This window comes from Copidosoma floridanum, unplaced genomic scaffold (assembly GCF_036245765.1).
Source record: "Copidosoma floridanum isolate Cflo_tuat_1 unplaced genomic scaffold, Cflo_Japanese_pri ptg000001l, whole genome shotgun sequence".
NCBI classification, from domain to species: Eukaryota; Metazoa; Arthropoda; class Insecta; order Hymenoptera; family Encyrtidae; genus Copidosoma; species Copidosoma floridanum.
Genome location: NW_028321878.1, coordinates 5,566,490 through 5,587,641, shown reverse-complemented (window position 1 = coordinate 5,587,641; position 21,152 = coordinate 5,566,490). Strand labels below are relative to the sequence as shown.

At 45.0% G+C, this 21,152-nt stretch overlaps 2 protein-coding genes across 2 annotated transcripts; one reads left to right on the top strand and one right to left on the bottom strand.

The window, feature by feature from the left end:
- Window positions 1-1,194: 1,194 nt before the first annotated feature.
- Dhc1 (dynein axonemal heavy chain 1) lies at window positions 1,195-19,268 on the top strand. The gene is given in 39 exon segments (XM_089589099.1): window positions 1,195-1,284; window positions 1,386-1,843; window positions 2,267-2,490; window positions 2,576-2,853; window positions 2,928-3,101; window positions 3,172-3,401; window positions 3,466-3,665; window positions 3,724-3,947; window positions 4,040-4,215; window positions 4,278-4,460; window positions 4,531-4,929; window positions 5,011-5,290; window positions 5,325-5,574; window positions 5,648-5,870; window positions 5,956-6,181; window positions 6,269-6,497; window positions 6,580-6,853; window positions 6,909-7,308; window positions 7,403-7,850; window positions 7,929-8,286; window positions 8,372-8,579; window positions 8,658-9,044; window positions 9,110-9,649; window positions 9,723-10,056; window positions 10,125-10,401; window positions 10,481-10,922; window positions 11,007-12,373; window positions 12,456-13,166; window positions 13,229-14,277; window positions 14,366-14,908; window positions 14,975-15,391; window positions 15,459-16,005; window positions 16,073-16,383; window positions 16,454-16,680; window positions 16,744-16,928; window positions 16,999-17,125; window positions 17,202-17,653; window positions 17,721-18,015; window positions 18,882-19,268. Coding segments are annotated over 39 exon segments (14,130 nt in total).
- LOC106644368 (RISC-loading complex subunit TARBP2) lies at window positions 18,051-21,117 on the bottom strand. Its single transcript, XM_014359823.2, has 3 exons — window positions 20,836-21,117; window positions 20,342-20,712; window positions 18,051-20,260 (listed from the first exon to the last, which is right to left on the bottom strand). Exons 2-3 carry the CDS (start codon window positions 20,693-20,695, stop codon window positions 19,538-19,540), a joined length of 1,077 nt encoding a protein of 358 aa, XP_014215309.2. The 5' UTR covers window positions 20,696-20,712; window positions 20,836-21,117; the 3' UTR covers window positions 18,051-19,537.
- Between the last annotated feature and the right edge of the window lie 35 nt (window positions 21,118-21,152).

Here is a 21,152-nt window from a genome sequence, read left to right as displayed (position 1 = left end):
AATACGTGAACATACGTGGAATTAAATTTATTGCTCTCGAATCTTAGATTGCATTAATATATAGCACGTTTGAAATTTTTCTTAAAAGTAATCGTAACTTAGTGATTACAAATACTTACGTGAATGCACATTAGGTAAAGTATTTCCTCAAAGCTGTAATTTTAAAAAATGTACTAATAAAAAAAAAAAGAATTAAATTTTTTGCTCCTTGTATAGTTCCTAACTGAAAATAATTCAATTTTTATTTTTCGCAATAAAATTTCTGCGGTCTAAAAAACTGAGGTGATTCTTTCAACTGAAAAAAACGTTCGATTAAATCATCGGATTCCTAGATACAAATAATTTGTAGAATCATTTCTTCGGTATACAAAATGTACAACTATTCGACATAAATTAAATTAAAAATAGTATTTTCGTCAAAGAAGACCTAACTTGATTTGAATAGCTTCTTCGACAAACAAAAGCCAAGCTCAAAATACAAGAATATCAAGATCTCTTTCGACCAATTAAATGTAAAACGAATTATCTTCAAAAAATAAAGGAACTTGTCAATAAACGAATACAAACAAACATTATATGAGAAAAAAATTAAAATTCTAAAGACATATTGAGTAGACAAAAGCTGTGGAGGGTGTTATGCCTACAAATAAACAAATCTTAATACAATCGAAATGAGGAATGAAAGTATGAAATACTATATACAGAAAGAGTTACAGAAAATTTTTTGATACACAATTACCATCGGTTTCTTCTCTTACAGAAAATGCTGCCTATGTAATTGAAAATACAAAGCAAGACGCGTAAAAATTGCTCGTTGCTCTACGGAATGATACACGGTTTGGGTACAACAGTGAATTCTTGATCTAGTTAAACGCATCCACATTCCGCGATCGAAAATATCGATCATGAAAAATCGGCCAACTCACTGTAGCCAACGTAGCTAGACTCGTGTCAGTTTTCTCACTTCCACTCGCACGCGCCCCCTTGCACGCCTGTTGTTTTCTACCCTTCTTGCTCGCTCTCGTTGCGTTGCTTACGGAAAGTGTAAAACTGCGTTACTCTATACTGAGCGACAGATCGAAGCTTGGCTATAGCAGAGCCTTGGGTGTACTCAAGTTGGATGTACACTATTATTTTTATTTTTTTTTTTATCTTATTTTGCAAAAAAAAAATAGTTCAAAGTTTGGATTAGTGATGTTTGTGCTCGGGCCAACAGTGACGACACAGAGATCCGATAATTCGGACGAAGCCAGCGAGGAGGAGGGATCTGGAGACGTTATCCAGGTTCAAGAGACAAAAATATATACCTACCTCAGTTTCTTGAAAAAAAAAAAAAATAAAATGTGTACATATATTTAAACACCCAAAGTCCGCTTACGTTGCAGAGACGGCGAGAAGAATGCGAGCGGAAGGCGCGACGGGGGGAGATGGACCCCAGGCTGGAGTTCACGTTCCAGCTGCTGATAGACGCGACTGGGTTGCCGAGGCACGAGGTGATGGATCACGTGTTCGAGGGTGACATGCTGGACGAGATCAACCAGTTGTTTTTGCCGCACATGAGGGCTACGCTCATGTGGTTCTACCAGGAAACGGAGGAGCCCGAGATCCAGCGATCCACCGACCAGGTTGGCGATTCGCGAAGCCACTGTCTTTCGTCGAAGCGAAACTGTATGTGGATCTGTGTTTAGGGGCTGGCGAAGAGTAGCGGCTCGCGTCCGCAGCAGAATACAACCGGGGCCAAGGTCAAGGAGGTCAAGGAGCCCAAGGAGCCGCCCAAGAAAAAATTGTTTCTGACCGACGGCTGGCAGGTCCCTTGCACCGGCATGTGTGTCTATATGTTTCGGTAATTGTTCGTTCCTAGATTAGGGTTGATTGGACCACTCAATTGAGAAGGGTGGAACTGGCCACTCGAGCGTTAGCTTTTCAACAATATCCTTGAAGAAAAAGTATTTTTACGGTTCGGGTGGTTATTTCGAAGCAATTGTCTCGTGTCTACTTTGCAATCCATTTAAATAGAAACTGGTAAATTAACCGGTTAAATTACTTATCGCGTGGTATTTTGAGTTGCACGTTATTAATCAATTCTCGAATAAGCAAATAACTTCAGGGAAGTCACACGGGCAAACTAATAACAAGAGTAGTTTTTTTCCAATATTCGCGCTGGGAAAAAAAAAAAAAAAAACGCAAGGGATCTACACACTATATTATCAAAAATAACGTTTCGTGATTGTGTTGACTTTTTATTTTCGCGCCACGTCTCGTGCAGCATCAACATCGCCAAGCAGCTGCCGGAGGAGGGCTTTCAAAAGGACCTTTACACGGGGGTGATCGACGCCACGAGGGTCGGCGTAGTACCTTACATTCAGCGCGTTATCGAGCGCGTTTTCATGGACGCTCTGGCACATCCCGGCCTCGAGGATGAGGACGATTGTCCTATGATCAAGAGCGTCCTCCTGCCTGGCTTGAGGTCGTTCTGCAGTGCCTTGAAAGGTCTCGTGCTCCGTAACTTCGATGTTTTATTTCTCAAAATTAAAAAAGAAAAACGTAAGAAAACATCAAATCTGTTTGAATGTAGTTTGCGAGGAAGTGTCGAACGATGGTAACATCTTTGAGGATGGTCAGAGCATGATGGACGATGTCCACGATGCCGAGAGTGCCAAAGCCCTCGTGACGAACGACGATGTCGTGGAAAAGATCGAGGCTCGCGTGGTGGACTGGATGAAGAGGCTGAAGGACTTTATGCTCGAGTGCAAGCAGGTGAGGCGAGAGAACGACAGCTCCGGGCCTCAGCAAGAGCTTGAGTACTGGAAGAGACGAGGAGCCCAGTTCAGTCAGCTAGTAACGAGGTTGCAGGTGGGTGAAGCGCGTAGGGTTTTATAAAAATTGTCTTTTTTTTCTATTTATTCTTGGGTGTTTTTATTGTTCAGGACAACGAGGTGAGGATGACTTTGTTGTGCTTGCAAGTTTCGAGATCCAAGTTGCTCAAGGATTGGACGGACGTTCAAGAGGAGGTCATGTATTGTTTCAACGAGGCGAAGGACAACGCGAAATTCATCCAAGCGTTGGAAAAGTGTTGTCACTGCTTGTACCTGGACGACCCGGTGAGATCGATGTTTTTTTTTCCCCTTGTTGACAAAATTTTACGAATTATCGTGCTACGTGTGCGTACAGGTACGAATGCGAGACTCTTTGGTGTCTCTGTTGCAAACGGTGAGGCTGATATACAGCGTCTCGAGGTACTACAACACGTCGGAGAGGACGAGCTCGCTTATGGTGAAGATAACAAATCAAATGATTGCGGCTTGCAGAGACTACGTCACCCAACGAGGACGAGACACCGTTTGGGGCCAAGACAGAATTACCGCCCGGCAAAAACTCAAACACTGTTTGAGGCTGAACAAGTTAGGATTCATGTATCAGGCAGTTCTTCAGTATGTGGTTCCTTAATTTCGTGCTTTGTTGCAGAGCGTATCGACAAACCTATAGATTGGTGCGTTGTTCGCCGGCTATAACGGAAGAGGAGTTCTCATTTTCCGAGACCCACGTGTTTGGACGGTTTGACTCGTTTTGCGCGAGGATACGGAAAATCCTGACAATGTTCGATCTGATCGAAGATTACCAAAAATTGTTCGAACGAAGGATGGAGGGTCTGTTGCTGGGAGAAGGTATGTTGCGCGTTTTCATCATGTGATCGAATAAAAAAAACCAACATCTTTTTTAAAGCACTGGACGAGACCATAAAAACGTTCGAGGAAGCAAAAAAGATTGCAACAAGCAAAAGTTACGACTACTTGGACCCTCGGAACGCCGAGTTTGACGGCGACTATGATACCTTCATGTCGGAGACGGACGCGTTGAAGGGAAACGTCGGCAACGTGATAGAGAAAAATTACGCAGACGTTTGGGAGACACCGCAAGGAATCCGTTTTCTCACCCGCTTCGAAAAAGCACGTGACACATATGTGAATTCTTTAGATCGGATCTTTAACGGTCTCGGTATCGAAATTAATTATAAAAAATAACTCTTCCTTGCGATCAGGTTAGCGAAAAAATTCCTCTGACAAAGTTGGACGAGAAGTACAATTTGGTGGTGAAATACTGCGACAAAGAGATAGAACGAACCCTCAAGCTGTTCAAAAAGCTGAAGGATGATCCCCCGATCCCCAGGCATTTGCCACCGATCGCAGGGAGACTAACTTGGGCCAATTCCTTGAGGTGACGGCAAACCCTCTTTTACTTGAAAAAACAATCACTCTACCACAAGTAAAAATGTTTAGAATACACTTGGACGAGCTGGCGACCTCGGTCTCTTCTCATCCGGTACTGAAAACACTACCGACAACTGCGGATCTCGTGAAAAGATACAACAACGCCATCTCCGTGATAATGCAGTATCAATCGGACATCAAACAAGTCTGGACTAGTCAAAACTCTTGGATAATCGAAGACTGCCTCAAAAAGTACTCGGTGGTATTTTTCCAAGATGAACGGGGTTTTACTTACTCATGACGGTCCAACCGGTGATTTCAGAAACCTATTGAAAATAGACGAAGCGAGCGGAAAGGTCCAAGTGAACTTGGAAAGCCGGATAAACCTTCTACTCCGCGAGGCAGACTGCCTAGCCAAGATGAGCCTCGACATCCCGATAGTCGCGAAAACGATGCTCGCGAAAAGGGAGCACTTTGTCCTGGTGAAGGACTCGCTGCACCTGGTGATCGAGGACTTTGTCAACACGGCCAGACGCGTGAAGCTCGAGGTACGGCCTTTGCTGCTGCCCCACCTCGTCCGCGTGGCTTCTCTGCTGAAACCGGCCCTCTACACGCTCACGTGGACAAAGCCCGACTGGAGGGATTTTTGCCAGCGCACTCGCGACCAAATCAAAACCTTCGACGTTCTCATAACCAGAGTCCACGACGTCTACACAAACAGGTATAGACATCTTTGACCCGTTGGAAAGAAAAAAAAAAAAAAAAAATACATGTATATACTTAAAAATACCGGTCATCGAAGAATCTTGCAAGTTCTCGCGAGTATGCACAAAATAACGATGCACGCGCTACCGGAGGACAAGCCTTGGGGCGTGGAGGAGTTCGTGGAGCGAACGGAGGAGGCCTGCAGAGCAGCTGCATTGGAAGCTCACGGCAAGAGCCTCATGGTGGAGGAGGCTGTCGAGGAGGTGTTGCAATTGGTGAAAAATGCGGCCGCGAGTTTCAAAGGGTCCGTGGCTCCCGATGACTTTGAGTTTCTCGACGAGAACGGTAAGACTTAGGGGGGGGGAATTGTTCACCCGATTAGACCAAACGACCCTCGCCAAAGATACAGACAAGCTGGAGTCGTCCGAAGTTTCCCAGCAGCAGCAAGATTGGTCCATCGTGTGGGCGTGCTTCGACGACCCGCACAAGCTGCTGTCCACCGAGGACGGAAGCTTGTCCAAGGCGATGCAAGAGATGGTTGGGAACGCCGTTGCCGAGATGAGGAGGTATTACTCCCGGAAGGTCGTGGATGTGCTTATTAAGGTCACGAAGACGTCTCTCGATACCATCAGAAGACGGTTCTCGCGCGAATACGACGCAGGTAGGCCCAAAGAGTATATGTATATATATATATGTAACTTTGTCGTCTGAAAGTAACAATTTACCCCCGAAAGATGAAACTACGACTCCGGTGTTCCTGCTGCAAGCCACGCTCATGATACCATCGGTGATGGTGAAGCCAAGCCTCGATGACGTGCAGGAAGCGCTGATAATCGCCGGAAAAGCAATAGCTGGGGTCGCCAAGGGCGTCGCGCAATGGGATGGTGGTGCCAAGGACGGGAAAAACGAAAAAGTAAGAGGCGGGTGCTGCAGCTGTGGATCAACGATGGTTCGAGTGTTTTTTTTCTTTTTTTTTTTTTTTTTTTTTTTTTTCTTTTACGTTGTAGACTTGTTGGCGGTCGCTACCGAACGCGCCGAAAAGAAATTTCTTGGACGTTGTCTCAAAAGCGCAAATGGAAGTTGAAAAACGTAACAAGAGCACCATGGAGGATCCGAAAGCACGCAGGCGAAGATTGTACAAAATAATGTCGGAAGAAAAACCCACGTTTCCCGTGCAGAAGCGAAACTTCTTCTCCATGATTATGGATAACAAGGAAATCGTCAAAATGTTCTCAATACTGAGTGCTTGTACCCAAGAACTACGCCAAGTTGGAAATTTTGTTATTGATGCTTCGTTTTTTTTTTTTTTCTTTCAACGCATACTTACAATGAAAATTTGTATCAACCGCACGTAGGACTTGTCGGATTTCTTGGATCGCTGGAGACCCTACAATTTTCTTTGGACAAACGAACGCAGTATAAGAGAGCTTTTGCAAGTGTCGTTGACAGAGTTCGAGAACATGCTGAGAAAACACGGGGAGCTCGAGGACGAACTGGCGACCGAGCCTGACATGATTAATTTTGGCACCTCCATTGCCGTTTCAACGGAAAAACTCAAATACGCCCTGTTGACGGAAATCAAAAGTACATACAAGTATTCGTTGATACGAAAACGAAAAACATGTATTACGTAGAGTGTTTTTATGATCACTTGTGGAATTTCTAGGCTCCACGCACAAAATTGGCCAAGCCATCAAGAAAAAGTATCGCCGAGAAATGGAATACGTTTACGCCGTCATGAACGAAATGGACAGAAAGTTGGATCGCCAAATCAGGGATTTAGACGACGTCCGTTTGATCATGGAAACTTTGAGAAAAATTCGGGAACAAGAAGTCGACATGGACTTGAAAATCGATCCGATCGAGGAAGCTTTCAACATCGTGACACGATACGAGGTACCAGTTGACCGAGAATGTCTCGAACAAGTGGACAATTTACGGTACGGCCAATCACAACAGGAGCTAGGACAAATTCAAAATGTGTTTAACCATCAGATACACGTGGCAGCAGCTGCAAGCTCGAGCTCTGGAAAGCCACGTGCACCTGCTGAACCTCCAGCCTTCGTTCGAGGAAGAGCTGCGCAACAATCTCGAGAAATTCCGCACCGACAACGAGACGTACGTTGATGAATACCGGACGTCGGGGCCCATGCAGGCTGGCTTGACGCCGCGCGAGGCCTCCGACCGGCAGATCCTATTCCAAAATCGCTTCGACGGGATGTGGCGAAAGCTCCAAGCCTACCAGAGCGGCGAAGAACTGTTTGGCTTGCCGATCACCGACTATCCGGAACTATCGCAGATTAGGAAGGAATTGAATCTCTTGCAGAAGTTGTACAAACTGTACAATGATGTTATCGACAGAGTCAGCAGCTACTACGATATACCGTGGGGCGAGGTGATGGGCTTTTCATGTCTATCTCGTTTTTTTTTTTTTTTTTTTTTTTTATAATTATTCGTGAATCACTTTCCATACCTTTTTTTCAACAAAGGTAAACATCGAAGAAATAAACAACGAACTGATGGAATTTCAAAATCGGTGCCGAAAGTTGCCCAAGGGCCTGAAAGAGTGGCCGGCGTTTTTTGCCCTCAAGAAAACGATAGACGATTTTAACGACATGTGCCCACTTCTCGAGCTGATGGCCAACAAAGCCATGAAGCCTCGACACTGGCAACGAATCGTCGAAGTCACGAGCCACACTTTTGATCTCGAGAGCGAGGGCTTTTGCCTGAAAAATATCCTAGAAGCGCCGCTGCTCAAGTACAAAGAGGACATCGAAGACATTTGCATCTCGGCCATGAAGGAAAAGGACATCGAAGCCAAACTTCGTCAGGTCATCAACGAGTGGTCCTCGCACGAGCTGACCTTCATGACCTTCAACAACAGGGGCGAGCTGTTGCTTCGGGGTGACACCACCGCCGAGACCATCAGCCAACTCGGTACGTGATTTTCGAATTTTTTTTTTTTTGTTTTCTTTACAAAATAAAACGTTTAAACCGAGATCTATTGATCGTTAGAGGACAGCCTGATGATACTGGGCTCGCTCATGTCGAACCGCTACAATGCGCCCTTCCGCAAACAAATTCAGCAATGGCTGGGAGACTTGTCGAGCACCAACGAGATACTCGAGCGCTGGCTCCTCGTGCAAAACATGTGGGTGTACCTGGAGGCAGTGTTCGTGGGTGGGGACATTGCCAAGCAGCTGCCCAAGGAGGCCAAGCGTTTCAGCAAAATCGACAAAAGCTGGCAGAAAATAATGCAACGAGCCCACGAGACGCCGGGTGTCGTTCCCTGCTGCGTCGGTGACGACCTGCTCAAGCAACTGCTGCCCCACTTGCAAGAGCAGCTCGAGTTGTGCCAGAAATCATTGAGCGGGTGAGAATCGCTTCGTTCTCCCTACACATGTATACTTGATTCTTTTTCACCGCTGATTACTACATTTTTCGATGCTTACGCGCAGGTACTTGGAAAAGAAGCGCATGATGTTTCCGAGATTCTTTTTCGTGTCCGACCCGGCTCTGCTGGAAATACTTGGCCAAGCGTCTGACTCGCACACCATTCAAAACCATTTGTTGTCCATTTTCGACAATACGAGGTACGTTAAATTCCACGACATCGAGTACAACAAAATCATAGCTGTCGTTTCATCGGAGGGAGAAACGATACAGGTGCGTCCACTTGCGTTGAAATTAAAATCCCATCCGAATCGTTTGCGAGCAAAACAAAAGAAAAATTTCGTTCTTTAGCTCGAGAGGGCAGTTCGAGCCGAGGGTTCGGTCGAGACATGGCTGATGCAGCTTCTGCAAACGTCCCAGCAGTCGTTGCACTCGATCATACGACAGGGCTACACAACGCTGAACGACCAAAATTTCAATCTTCTTGGTTTCCTCGACAAGATGCCGGCCCAAGTTGGGATCCTGGGCATACAAATGATTTGGACGAGGGACGCCGAACTGGCGCTGCTGCAGGCCCGAGCTGACAAGAAAATCATGGGGGAGACGAACAATCGCTTCCTCGAGCTCTTGAACACTTTGATCGACCAGACTACGAGGGATCTCGCAAAGATCGACCGGATCAAATTCGAGACGCTCATCACCATTCACGTTCATCAGCGGGATATTTTTGACATTCTGGTTTGTACGCGAAATCCATCATGACTGTCGATCAAGGATACCTAAGTTGCTCATGTTTGTTCCAGTGCCGTTTGAACGTTCGCTCGGTTAACGATTTCGAGTGGTTGAAACAGTGCAGATTTTATTTCAAAGAAGACGCGGACAAGACATCGATATCGATAACCGACGTCCAATTTGTTTATCAAAACGAGTACCTGGGCTGCACCGAGCGATTGGTCATCACGCCTTTGACCGATCGTTGCTACATAACGTTGGCCCAAGCATTGTCTATGTCGATGGGTGGAGCGCCTTGCGGCCCGGCCGGTACAGGCAAAACCGAGACAGTTAAGGACATGGGCAAGACCCTGGCCAAGTACGTAGTCGTGTTCAATTGCTCCGATCAGATGGACTATCGAGGCTTGGGTCGTATTTACAAGGGATTGGCGCAGAGCGGATCTTGGGGCTGTTTCGACGAGTTCAACCGCATCGAGTTGCCCGTACTATCAGTGGCAGCACAGCAAGTTGCGGTCGTACTGTCCGCGAAGAAGGAGAAAAAGAAGCAATTTGTGTTCACAGATGGGGATCAAATCGACATGTGTCCTGAGTTTGGGATATTCATAACTATGGTGGATAATCATGGGTTGGAGAATCGGTGGTGTTATTTGATTTGTGGGAATTACGATGAAATTTAATTTACAGAATCCAGGCTACGCGGGGAGAAAGGAGCTGCCAGAAAACTTGAAGATTCAGTTTCGGACTGTTGCCATGATGGTTCCCGACCGGCAAATCATCATCAGGGTGAAACTGGCGAGTTGCGGCTTCCTCGAAAACATCACCTTGGCTCGGAAGTTTTACACGTTGTACAAACTTTGCGAGGAACAACTCACGAAACAGGTGCACTATGACTTTGGTTTGAGAAACATTTTGTCGGTTCTTAGATCGCTTGGGGCTGCGAAAAGAATCAATTCCAAGGATTCCGAGAGTACGATAGTCATGCGAGTCTTGAGAGACATGAATCTTTCCAAGCTCATAGGTATATCGTATGATTAAACGACAAAATTGCTCAAGTCAAACTTTCCACGATGGAACTTTCACTTTTAGATGAGGATGAGCCACTTTTCATATCACTGGTGGCAGATTTATTTCCGAATCAGTTGCTCGAAAAGACAGCCTATCCGGAGCTTGAGGCAGCCATTGAACAGCAAGTACAGGAAGAGGGATTGGTCTATCACCCCCCATGGGTTCTCAAGCTCATTCAGCTGTACGAGACTCAAAGAGTGAGACACGGCATCATGACTTTGGGCCCTACGGGGGCTGGAAAAACTACTTGCATTCAAATACTCATGAAAGCATTGACTGCATGTGGAGAAGTTCACAAGTAAAGCGTGTCAGATTTTACGCTTTGAGACAGGACTTTATGAACAAAAAAAAAAAAAAAAAATTGTGTGTTTTTTCAGAGAAATGAGGATGAACCCAAAGAGTATAACGGCAGCTCAAATGTTTGGTCGTTTGGATGTCGCGACCAACGATTGGACGGACGGAATATTCTCTGCTTTGTGGCGCAAAACTTTAAAAACAAAGTCAGACGAGAACATATGGCTGATATTGGATGGACCGGTGGATAGTATATGGATTGAAAATTTAAACTCGGTCCTCGACGATAACAAAACCCTAACTTTGGCTAACGGCGATCGTTTGTCAATGTCTCCAACGTGTAAGATAATATTTGAGCCGCACAACATCGACAATGCAAGTCCTGCAACTGTTTCGAGGAATGGAATGGTCTACATGAGCTCATCGGGTCTGGATTGGAATCCAGTAGTGACGGCTTGGCTCAAAAGGAGGACAACTCTCGAACAAGAGGTGTTTGACCAATGCTTTCAAGAATCTTTTGCCCAGGTACGCGATTTATGTTTTATTTTTTTTTCTAATTGAATACAAAGTCAATAACCGTGAATTCATTCAACTAAATAAACGTTGCAGATTTATTTATGGAGTACGCAATCACTTGTTTTTGCGATCAATGTCTTGCAATGCAACATAGTTCGTCAAATGCTGTGTCTATTGGAAGGTTTGGTGCCACCTGAAACACCAGCTGTGGAAGAAAAGGTGGAAATAGAAGACGACATGGAACAACATAAGCCAATATCCATGACTGCGGAGCACCTTCGTCGTTTTTATGTGTTTGCTCTAGTTTGGGGAATCGGAGCTCTGCTGGAAAAAGCGGATCGGCTGAAATATGACGAATATTTGCGAAAAAATTTCGAATCCCTCGACCTCCCTTGCGATCAGAAAAAACAAGAAAACACAGTTTTCGATTTCTTTGTCAACGACAAGGGACAGTGGGACCAATGGACTAGTATTTTGACAAACTACGTGTACCCAGAATCCGCAACGCCGGATTTCGGTAGCATTGTAATTCCCATTCCCGACAACGTGAGAATTCAGTATCTCATAGATTTGATCGGCAAACAAGACAGAGCAGTTCTATTGACGGGCGAACAGGGCTCTGCAAAAACAGTCATGATGAAGGCTTACATTAAAAAAGCCAACCCAGAAACAACGTTGAACAGGTCGTTCAATTTTAGTTCTGCCACGACTCCCTATCAGTTTCAAAAAACTATAGAGAGCTACGTGGAAAAGAGAATGGGCAGTATATTCGGACCACCTGGTGGTAAAAAAATGCTTATTTTCGTAGATGACATAAATTTGCCGGAGATAAACGAGTGGGGGGATCAAATAACCAACGAAATCGTACGTCAGACGATGGATACCAAAGGATTTTACTCGTTAGAGAAGCCCGGAGATTTCACGTCGATCGTCGATGTTACTTTCATGGGTGCGATGGGACAACCAGGTGGCGGCCGAAACGACATACCTTCGAGATTGAAAAGGCAATTTTGCATATTCAATTGTACATTGCCGGATGATGCCTCTATAGACAGAATTTTCAGTGTCTTGGGAGAGGGCCACTACAATTCCAAGCGAGGATTTTCCCCCGAAGTCAGGAGTTTGGTCAAAAAGATGGTAGAGTTGACTAGAATCTTGTGGCAAAGCACCAGAGCCAGGCTTCTTCCGACGCCAGCAAAGTTTCATTACGTTTTCAATTTACGAGATTTGTCGAGAATTTGGCAAGGTATGCTGGGAACACTGTCTACGGTCATCGACAAAGAGGAGATACTCATGTTACTTTGGAAGCACGAGTGCGAGAGAGTATTTAGCGATAGATTGACGATCCAAGCAGACAAGGATTGGTTCGATAATGAACTAGTTACAGTTGTTTCGAATACGTTGGGAGAGTCTTACACGCACATGATACAAAAAAGTCCAGCATTCGTGGACTTTATGAGGTGTACTAAAGTTCATTGATTTTTCTAAGTCTTGTGCCTATACTGTAAAAGCATACAACTAATACACACAAATGGGTTTCAGAGATGCTCCGGAACCCACGGGTGAAGAAACTGAAGACGCCGACACGGAGCTGCCGAAAGTGTACGAGCCAGTGTTCGAAGATCAAGTTCTGCGCGACCGGTTGGACATGTTCCTTTTCCAATTCAACGAAATGCAACGCGGCGCCGGCATGGACCTGGTATTTTTCCCCGACGCGATGCTCCACCTCGTGAAAATTTCTCGCGTCATCCGGCACCCCAAGGGCAACGTCATGCTCGTGGGAGTTGGGGGCTCGGGAAAGCAGAGCTTGACAAAGTTGTCGTCTTTCATCGCCGGCTACAAGACCTTCCAAATAACTTTGACGCGGTCGTACAACGTCGCCAATTTCTTGGAAGACTTGAAATTCTTGTACAGAACGTGTGGTGGCCAGGGAAAAGGCACCACGTTCATCTTCTCCGACTTGGACATCAAAGAAGAGGGTTTTCTAGAATACCTGAACAATATTTTGAGTTCCGGCGTCATAAGCAATCTTTTTACGAGAGACGAGCAAACGGAGATAGCATCCGAGCTGACGCCCATACTCAGGCGCGAGAATCCGAAGAAAACCATAAACAACGAAATGGTGATGGAGTACTTTTTACAAAGAACGTGTCAAAACTTGCACGTCGTATTTTGCTTTTCACCGGTTGGCGAAAAATTCCGAAGTCGAGCCATGAGGTTTCCCGCTCTCATATCTGGTTGCACGATAGATTGGTTTGTTTCAAAAAGGACCGATATCTTTTGTGGCTTATCTTGCAACTTGATGAAACTTTCAGGTTCCAGCCGTGGCCCAGAGACGCCCTCGTCCTCGTTGCCGAGCACTTCCTTCATAACTTTGACATCGCCTGCAGTGCCGAGGTCAAACATCAACTGGTGAACGCTCTGGGCTCAATCCAGGACATCGTTTCGGTCAATTCGGTCGAATACTTCCAACGTTTCAGAAGGGCAACCCACGTCACTCCCAAATCTTACCTGAATTTCATCGGCGGTTACAAAAACATCTACCAAATGAAGCAACACGAGCTCGGAGAGGGCGCCCGCAGAATGGACACGGGACTGGCGAAGCTGGAGGAAGCCTCGATATCCGTTGAGATACTGAAGCGCGATCTCGCAGAGATGGAGAAGGACCTGGTCCAAGCGTCGAAAACCGCGGAGTCGGTACTGCTCGAAGTGACGGAGCGAGCCATGCAGGCCGAGACTTTTAAAAACCAGGTCCAAAAGGTCAAGGAGAAGGCCGAGCAGTTGGTCGCGTCCATCGCCGAGGAGAAGGCGCTGGCTGAGATAAAACTCGAGGCGGCCAAACCAGCCCTGGAGGAGGCGGAGGCAGCGCTGAACACGATCAAGCCGGCGCACATAGCGACTGTCCGGAAACTTGGACGACCACCGCATTTGATCATGAGGATCATGGACTGCGTGCTCATTATGTTCCAGAGGAGGCTCGGACCCGTCGCGCCCGATCCAACGGCTCCGTGTCCGAAGCCATCCTGGGCCGAGTCGCTGAAAATGATGGCCAGCACGACCTTTCTCCTGCAGCTGCAAAATTACCCCAAGGACATCATAAACAACGAAATGATCGAGTTGCTGCAGCCTTATTTTAAAATGGAGGACTACAACATGGAAACGGCACGAAGGGTTTGCGGGGATGTTGCGGGGTTGCTGTCGTGGACCAAGGCCATGGCTTTTTTTCATTCCGTCAATAGGGAAGTTTTGCCGTTGAAGGCTAATCTGAAGCTGCAGGAAGCCAGGCTAACAGTTGCGATGGAAGATCTCGCGAATGCAGAGAGGGAACTGTCCGAGAGGGAAATGGCGTTGCAAGCCGTTAAAGGTTCAGTCGTTGTTTCTTGGTTTTTTTTTTTTTTTTTTTTTTTCTCCAGGGAAAATAATTTTTTAACTTTGCATTGATCCGTCGCAAGCTCAATACGACGCGGCAGTGGCAGAGAAGCAAAGACTCATGGACGACGCTAACGTGTGTCTGCGTAAAATGACCGCGGCCACTGCTCTGATCAGTGGATTGGGCGGTGAGAAAATACGCTGGACCGAGCAGAGCAAAGAGTTCAAAGTTCAGTTGGGAAAGTTGGTCGGCGATGTCCTGCTCGCCACGGGATTCTTGTCCTACTGCGGTCCTTACAACCAATCGTTCAGGGCTGGATTGATCGATTCTTGGATGAGCGTCATGACATCGAGGGCAATCCCGTTTACTCAAGAATTGAACATCACCAACATGCTCGTAGACTCGGCAACCGTATCCGAGTGGACCTTGCAGGGTTTGCCGAATGACGAGCTTTCGGTGCAGAACGCCCTGATTGTTACCAAGTCGTCGTCCTATCCTCTCTTGGTTGATCCGCAAAATCAAGGAAAAATGTGGATCAAGCACAAAGAGGCGAGCAACGAACTTCAAATCACATCTCTGAATCATAAGTATTTCAGGACACATTTGGAAGACAGCTTGTCTCTAGGTGAACATTACTTTTTACATCGAGAATACGTATGAAAGACATGCATTTTTTTTTTTTAATGTACAGGGCGTCCACTTCTAATAGAAGACGTAGCGGAGGAACTGGATCCCGTGATCGACAACGTACTGGAGAAAAATTTCATCAAATCCGGCTCGATTGAAAAAGTGATCGTTGGTGACAAGGAATGCGACGTAATGCCTGGCTTCATGCTGTACATTACCACGAAATTGCCCAATCCAGCTTACAGCCCTGAAATATCAGCGAAAACGTCAATCATTGATTTCACGGTGACAATGCAGGGATTGGAGGATCAATTGCTGGGTCGCGTTATTTTGATGGAAAAGGCCGATTTGGAAGCGGAACGAGTGGCTCTGTTCGAATCCGTCATGACCAACCAGAGATCGATGAAAGAACTCGAGAGCACACTTTTGCATCGCTTGACATCATCGGAGGGTTCCCTCGTTGACGATGAAGCTTTGATAGGTACGTAATGGAACAAATTGCCTGTTCTTCAATTTAATTGTTGCATTAAAATATTAAACGATCGTAGGAGTGTTGAGGGAGACAAAATCTACGGCAGAATCGGTGAAAGAGAAGCTCAAAGTGGCAGCATTGACGGAGAAAAAGATAAACGTGGCGAGGGAAGAGTTCAGAGCAGTTGCCGCTCGGGGATCGATTTTGTACTTTTTGATCGTCGAGATGAGCAACGTCAACGTCATGTATCAAAATTCGTTGAAACAATTCCTCACGATTTTCGATAATTCAATCACAAAGTCGGAAAAGAGTTCCATCACGAACGATAGAATCAACATCATCCTCAAGCACTTGACCCACGAAGTTTGGAGCTTCACCCTGCGAAGTCTCTACGAGAGGCACAAAGCCCTGTTTACTCTTATGCTCGCGATGAAAATCGACTGTTACCAAGGTCTCATATCGCACGCGGAATTCATGGCTTTTATCAAGGGTGGAGCGTCCCTGGACTTGAACGCCGTCACTCCAAAGCCGTTTCGCTGGATTTTAGACATAACGTGGCTCAACCTCGTGGAAATCAGTAAACTGGAGGTCTTCTCCGAAGTATTGACGAAAATCGAGTTCAGGTGATAAACATCTTCCGAAAATTGACGTAAACATTTATTTTTGTGTCTAACGTCCGAAACATTTTAGCGAGCGCGAGTGGAGAGTTTGGTACGAGAAAGAAAAGCCCGAGGAAGAAGATCTGCCGTGCGGATACCAGAAAAGCTTGGACGTGTTCCGCAAGCTGCTCCTCATAAGATCCTGGAGTCCAGACCGGACTCTTTCCCAGGCAAAGAAGTACATCATCGAGTCTCTGGGAAAGGAATACGGAGAGGCGAAAATTCTAGACCTCGAGGCCACGTGGACAGAGTCCGAGCCGAGGACTCCCCTGGTGTGCATATTATCCATCGGATCGGATCCGAGTCCGCTGATCACGGCGTTGTCCAAGCAAAAGGCCATTCGTAAGCTAAAAAAAAGAACCATTTTGTTTTACACATTCGCTAAACAGAAACTATTCATTTTCCACTCGAGAACTCAAATCTGTGTCGATGGGGCAAGGACAAGAGTACCACGCGAGGAAAATGATAAACGACGCCATGGTCGCCGGTGGATGGGTGCTGTTGCAAAACATCCACCTATCCCTGCCCTTTTGCACGGAGGCTATGGACCTCCTCGTGGAATCGGACCAAATCCACGAGTCGTTCCGACTCTGGATGACCACCGAAGTCCATCCTCAGTTCCCGATTGGTCTGCTTCAGGTATGGCTCTCGGAATTTCGAAATAAAAATCGCGCAGCCGATGACTCGAAAGATCTTCCGCAGATGGCCATAAAATACACAAACGAGCCGCCACAAGGCATCCGAGCGAGCATGAGGCGCACGTACCAGGGGGTCACCCAAGACACTTTGGACTACAGCACGCAATCGCAGTGGCCACCTCTACTCTACGCCGTCGCGTTTCTCCACACCGTCGTCCAGGAGCGTCGCAAATTCGGCCCACTTGGCTGGTAATCGACAATTTTCATTGCCATTTATATAATGATACTGATCGATTCGAGTGACAACTGGGCTATTTAGGAATATTCCCTACGAATTCAACCAGGCGGACTTTGCCGCGTCGGTGCAATTCATTCAAAACCACCTAGACGACATGGATCCGAAAAAGGGAGTGTCGTGGCCGACAGTTTGCTACATGCTCGGCGAGGTGAGATGGGGCATTATTGCCTCGCCATAAACTTTCCGTATACGTAAAAACGTCTCTTCCGATCACTTGTAAAAAGGTTCAATACGGCGGCCGCGTGACGGACGACTTCGACAAGCGTCTCCTGACGACCTTCACGCACGTGTGGTTCTGCGACGTGCTGTTGCGCGCCGGCTTCGAGTTCTACAAGGGCTACAGAGTGCCCCAGACCCGGAACCTTGTCGGCTACGTGGATTACATAAATAGTCTGCCCGAGAACGACACGCCCGAGGTATTCGGTCTGCACTCCAATGCCGACATCACGTATCAAATAAACACGGCCAAGGGGATCCTGGACACGATTCTCAGCGTCCAGCCGAAGGAGGGGGGCTCGCAGGGTGGCGAGACCAGAGAGAGCATCGTTTACAGGTTGGCCGACGACATGCTGGCCAAGTTGCCCAAGGAGTACAACGCCTTTGAGGTCAGGGAAGCCCTGCAAAGGATGGGGCCCCTCCTGCCGATGAATATTTTCCTGAGGCAGGAAGTTGATCGGTATGGGTTTTGTCTTTTTTTTTCCAAGTCTCTGGGGTTCGAAATGATGGGGGCGTGTGGTTGTTAGGATGACGAGGGTCATAAAGGAGGTGAAGACCACTTTGACGAACCTAAAGCTGGCGATCGACGGTACAATAGTGATGAGCCAGGGTCTGCGCGAGTCGCTGGACGCGATGTACGACGCGAGACTGCCGGAAAAGTGGTTGAGGATATCGTGGGAGTCGGCGACCCTTGGGTTTTGGTTTACCGAGCTCCTCGAGAGGGACGCTCAGTTCAGGAACTGGTGCAACAACGGCCGGCCCAATGTCTTCTGGATGACGGGATTTTTCAATCCCCAAGGCTTTTTGACGGCGATGCGACAAGTGCGTCACTTTATACAACTCTTTCATGCTTTGTTTGACAAAATTTTTCGTTTATTTTTTTTCATCGTTGCAAACTTACATAACATCATAATTTGCACAATCGGTGACTTTCAATCGTGAAATACATACATTTTTTGACGATCAAAAACAATACAATAACAAGCGTATGACTTGAGTTTGATGGTAATACATGTGCGGTATTGAATTGTACTATTAATTTATCGGTCTGTTTACTACCCAACCAAAACCCACGTGGACGGTTTAAGTGTCTGTAGGATAGGGCCAAGGTAATATTTTTTCTATTTTATGTACTCAAAAGAGTGAGAAAAGAAAGGCGAAAAAATAAGACGTCAATTGTTGGGTAGAATTGCGTGAAAGGGCAAGAGGTAAATTACAAGTTGCTTTGATGATTTTTCAAAATTACATGTTTCATTAGCATTTTAAATCGCAAATTGACCTCCTACATCTGTTAGTGCTGATTTAACTCCAACCGATGGTCAAATTGACATCATATCACTTAAAGTGGCTTGGCGTTATCTGTTTCCCAAGCCAAGATATTAGAAAACTGACAACTTTTTCCACCATTAAAAAACCCCACGTAAATGCTCAACAGAAGCAAAAAAATTGTATCAAATACAAAAAAAGTTGTAAATATTAAAAATTTCATTTTTCAAATTATTTAAAAACAAGTTTTATTAATTTAAATTTCTTCAACAAAATCATGTCCATGATCATTTCTATAACAATAAAAATAGTCATTAAACCAAACTAAGTTTCGTACAGCGACTTTATATAATTTGATTGATCCAAGTCAATCGATCGTATTAACAATTTTTTTCGAGTCTTTACAAATACTCCAATTGCAGGAGGTAACGAGAGCACATAAGGGATGGGCTCTGGATTCGGTGGTTCTGCAAAACTTGATAACGCGATTCAACAAAGAAGATATCAAGGAACAACCACAAGAAGGCGTTTATGTACACGGATTATTTTTGGAAGGCGCTTCTTTGGATCGGAAAACTGGGAAACTTGTGGAGAGCAAAGCTAAAGTTCTCTACGAGCAGATGCCAGTAATTTACATTTATGCCATCAACACTACCGCGGGCAAAGATCCAAAGCTTTACGAGTGTCCTATATACAGAAAACCGCAGAGAACTGATCAAAAATACGTTGGTTCAATTGATTTTGAAACAGATCACAACCCTAGACATTGGACACTTCGTGGTGTTGCTTTGCTATGTGACATAAAATAAACATGTCGATACAAATGCACGCAAATGTTGAAAGCACGAATAAAGAATCTTTTTAAAATACCTAAGGTGTTTTAAAAAAGTGAAAAATTGTAAATAGTTTTCTTTTAAAAGTTCCAAGTTAATTAAATCATTTAAGAAATATCTAGATCAGACATTAGTTGTCTATTTCAAATAAGTATTATGACAAATGTATAAAAAATGCCTTTGGTGAGACCCATCACCAATCCTCTGATTGAATAATATGTATAGTTTACTTTAAGTAAAGTTATTCACTCTAAAAATAGTTTCATAGTATAGAAAACATTCAACAGAGCTGTCAAGAAAGCATCTTGATGAGTTTTCCCTATTCCTGTTTCGCAAATATCAGGAGCAGTGTTTATTCTTACACCAACAATATGAATGTCATTGTCGCGGCTAGGTAAAGTAACTTCGTAACCTTTTACATCAATCGATTCTAAAAAATTTTTAAATTTATCTGTCAGTACTGTCATTTTTGATTCATCAAAATTTTCTTGGCATTGTTTCGCCAAAACAATTAAATTATCCAACTCTTTCACAAACACATGCTCCATCTCCTCAGTTAAAAAAAAATCATTAACTAATTCTCGAAAGCTTAAAAAATATTTGCATATTTTCAAACCCATATTCACCTTTAATTTTCCTTGTTCGAGAGCGTGAAGTTTACTTAATTCTGGATACTTATCAATTGCTTTTTTAATTGAAGCTTCCGTCTCGTTATCCAAGAGTGGAGATCCACTGTCAGCACTGTCGGGACTAAGTGTCCTTGCACTAACCGAGTCCAAATTTCTCGTTATACGATCAATCATTTTACGAGCAGCTTCGTGCTTGGCTTGTTTTTTCGTTGTGGCTGTACCCTCTTCGGTGAATGCCAAAACTGAACACTCTATTGTAAAAACTCTCGCATGAGCTGGTCCTATATCTCCTGTTTCTTTATACTGCGGTTGATCCAAGCGGTGCATACCACAAAGATCCTAAGAATAAAGATACATGTATCAAAAATGTAAATGACAAAATTTATTAATAAACATTTAATGTGTGGATTAACTGATTACCTTTAACTCTCCAACTGTATTTCTAAAAGGAGCATTGGCAGGTGACTTTGGACAGGTTGGTGGATCAACAGGTAATGGTGTTCTGACTGGCGACTGTTGTGGCGTAGCCTGCAATTGAGGAAGTTTACTGAGCTGACCAATTAATTCCAACATCTTTGTAGCAGCTTCGTGCTTGGCATCCCTCTTATTTCTACCCTGTCCTTCAACGGAATGACCATCACAAGTGACCCTCCAAATAAACAGGTTCTGGTGAGTGCCACCTCCATCGTGGATAAGCTCCCAGTTTGGACATTGGCTCTTTTTCACCATTAATTCATTTAATACCGAAACTGGTGTTTTCTTTGCGTTGATCATGTTGAAACGACGATAGCCTAAAAATAATGCATTCATCATCAAGTCACGACCATCCATCAGCAAATTTTTGCTAACAATCGTACAATTTCATAAAATATTTGATTCATTGAACTAATAATCACGATTTGTGATGTTATTACCTGAGCGTGCTCTTCTTACATACACAAAACTTAATAATCAATGCCCTTAAGTGTATGTTATTGTTGAGCCTCCTCAGTATAAGGCTAGAAAAGTGGCAGCTCCTACTATATTAGTTATATTAGTTAGATTTGATGTACACTCGACAGTTGATTGTTATACACCTCTCAATCATACAAATGATAATATTTAATTATCTAATATGATATACGATGCACACGCAACAAACTCCGAAGTACCCTATCGATGTTTCATGGGAGTCAAAACAGCAGAAAATATCGAAGTTTGTTGACAGTTTCGCCGCCAGCAGCTACATATG

What these genes read in the sequence shown, in the direction of transcription:
- LOC106644368 (XM_014359823.2), bottom strand. Translation starts at nt 20,695, where the DNA reads ATGATCAACGCAAAGAAAACACCAGTTTCGGTATTAAATGAATTAATG. An exon ending in ATACAGTTGGAGAGTTAAAG is followed by an intron (nt 20,261 to 20,341) that starts GTAATCAGTTAA and finishes CTTTATTCTTAG; the next exon opens with GATCTTTGTGGTATGCACCG.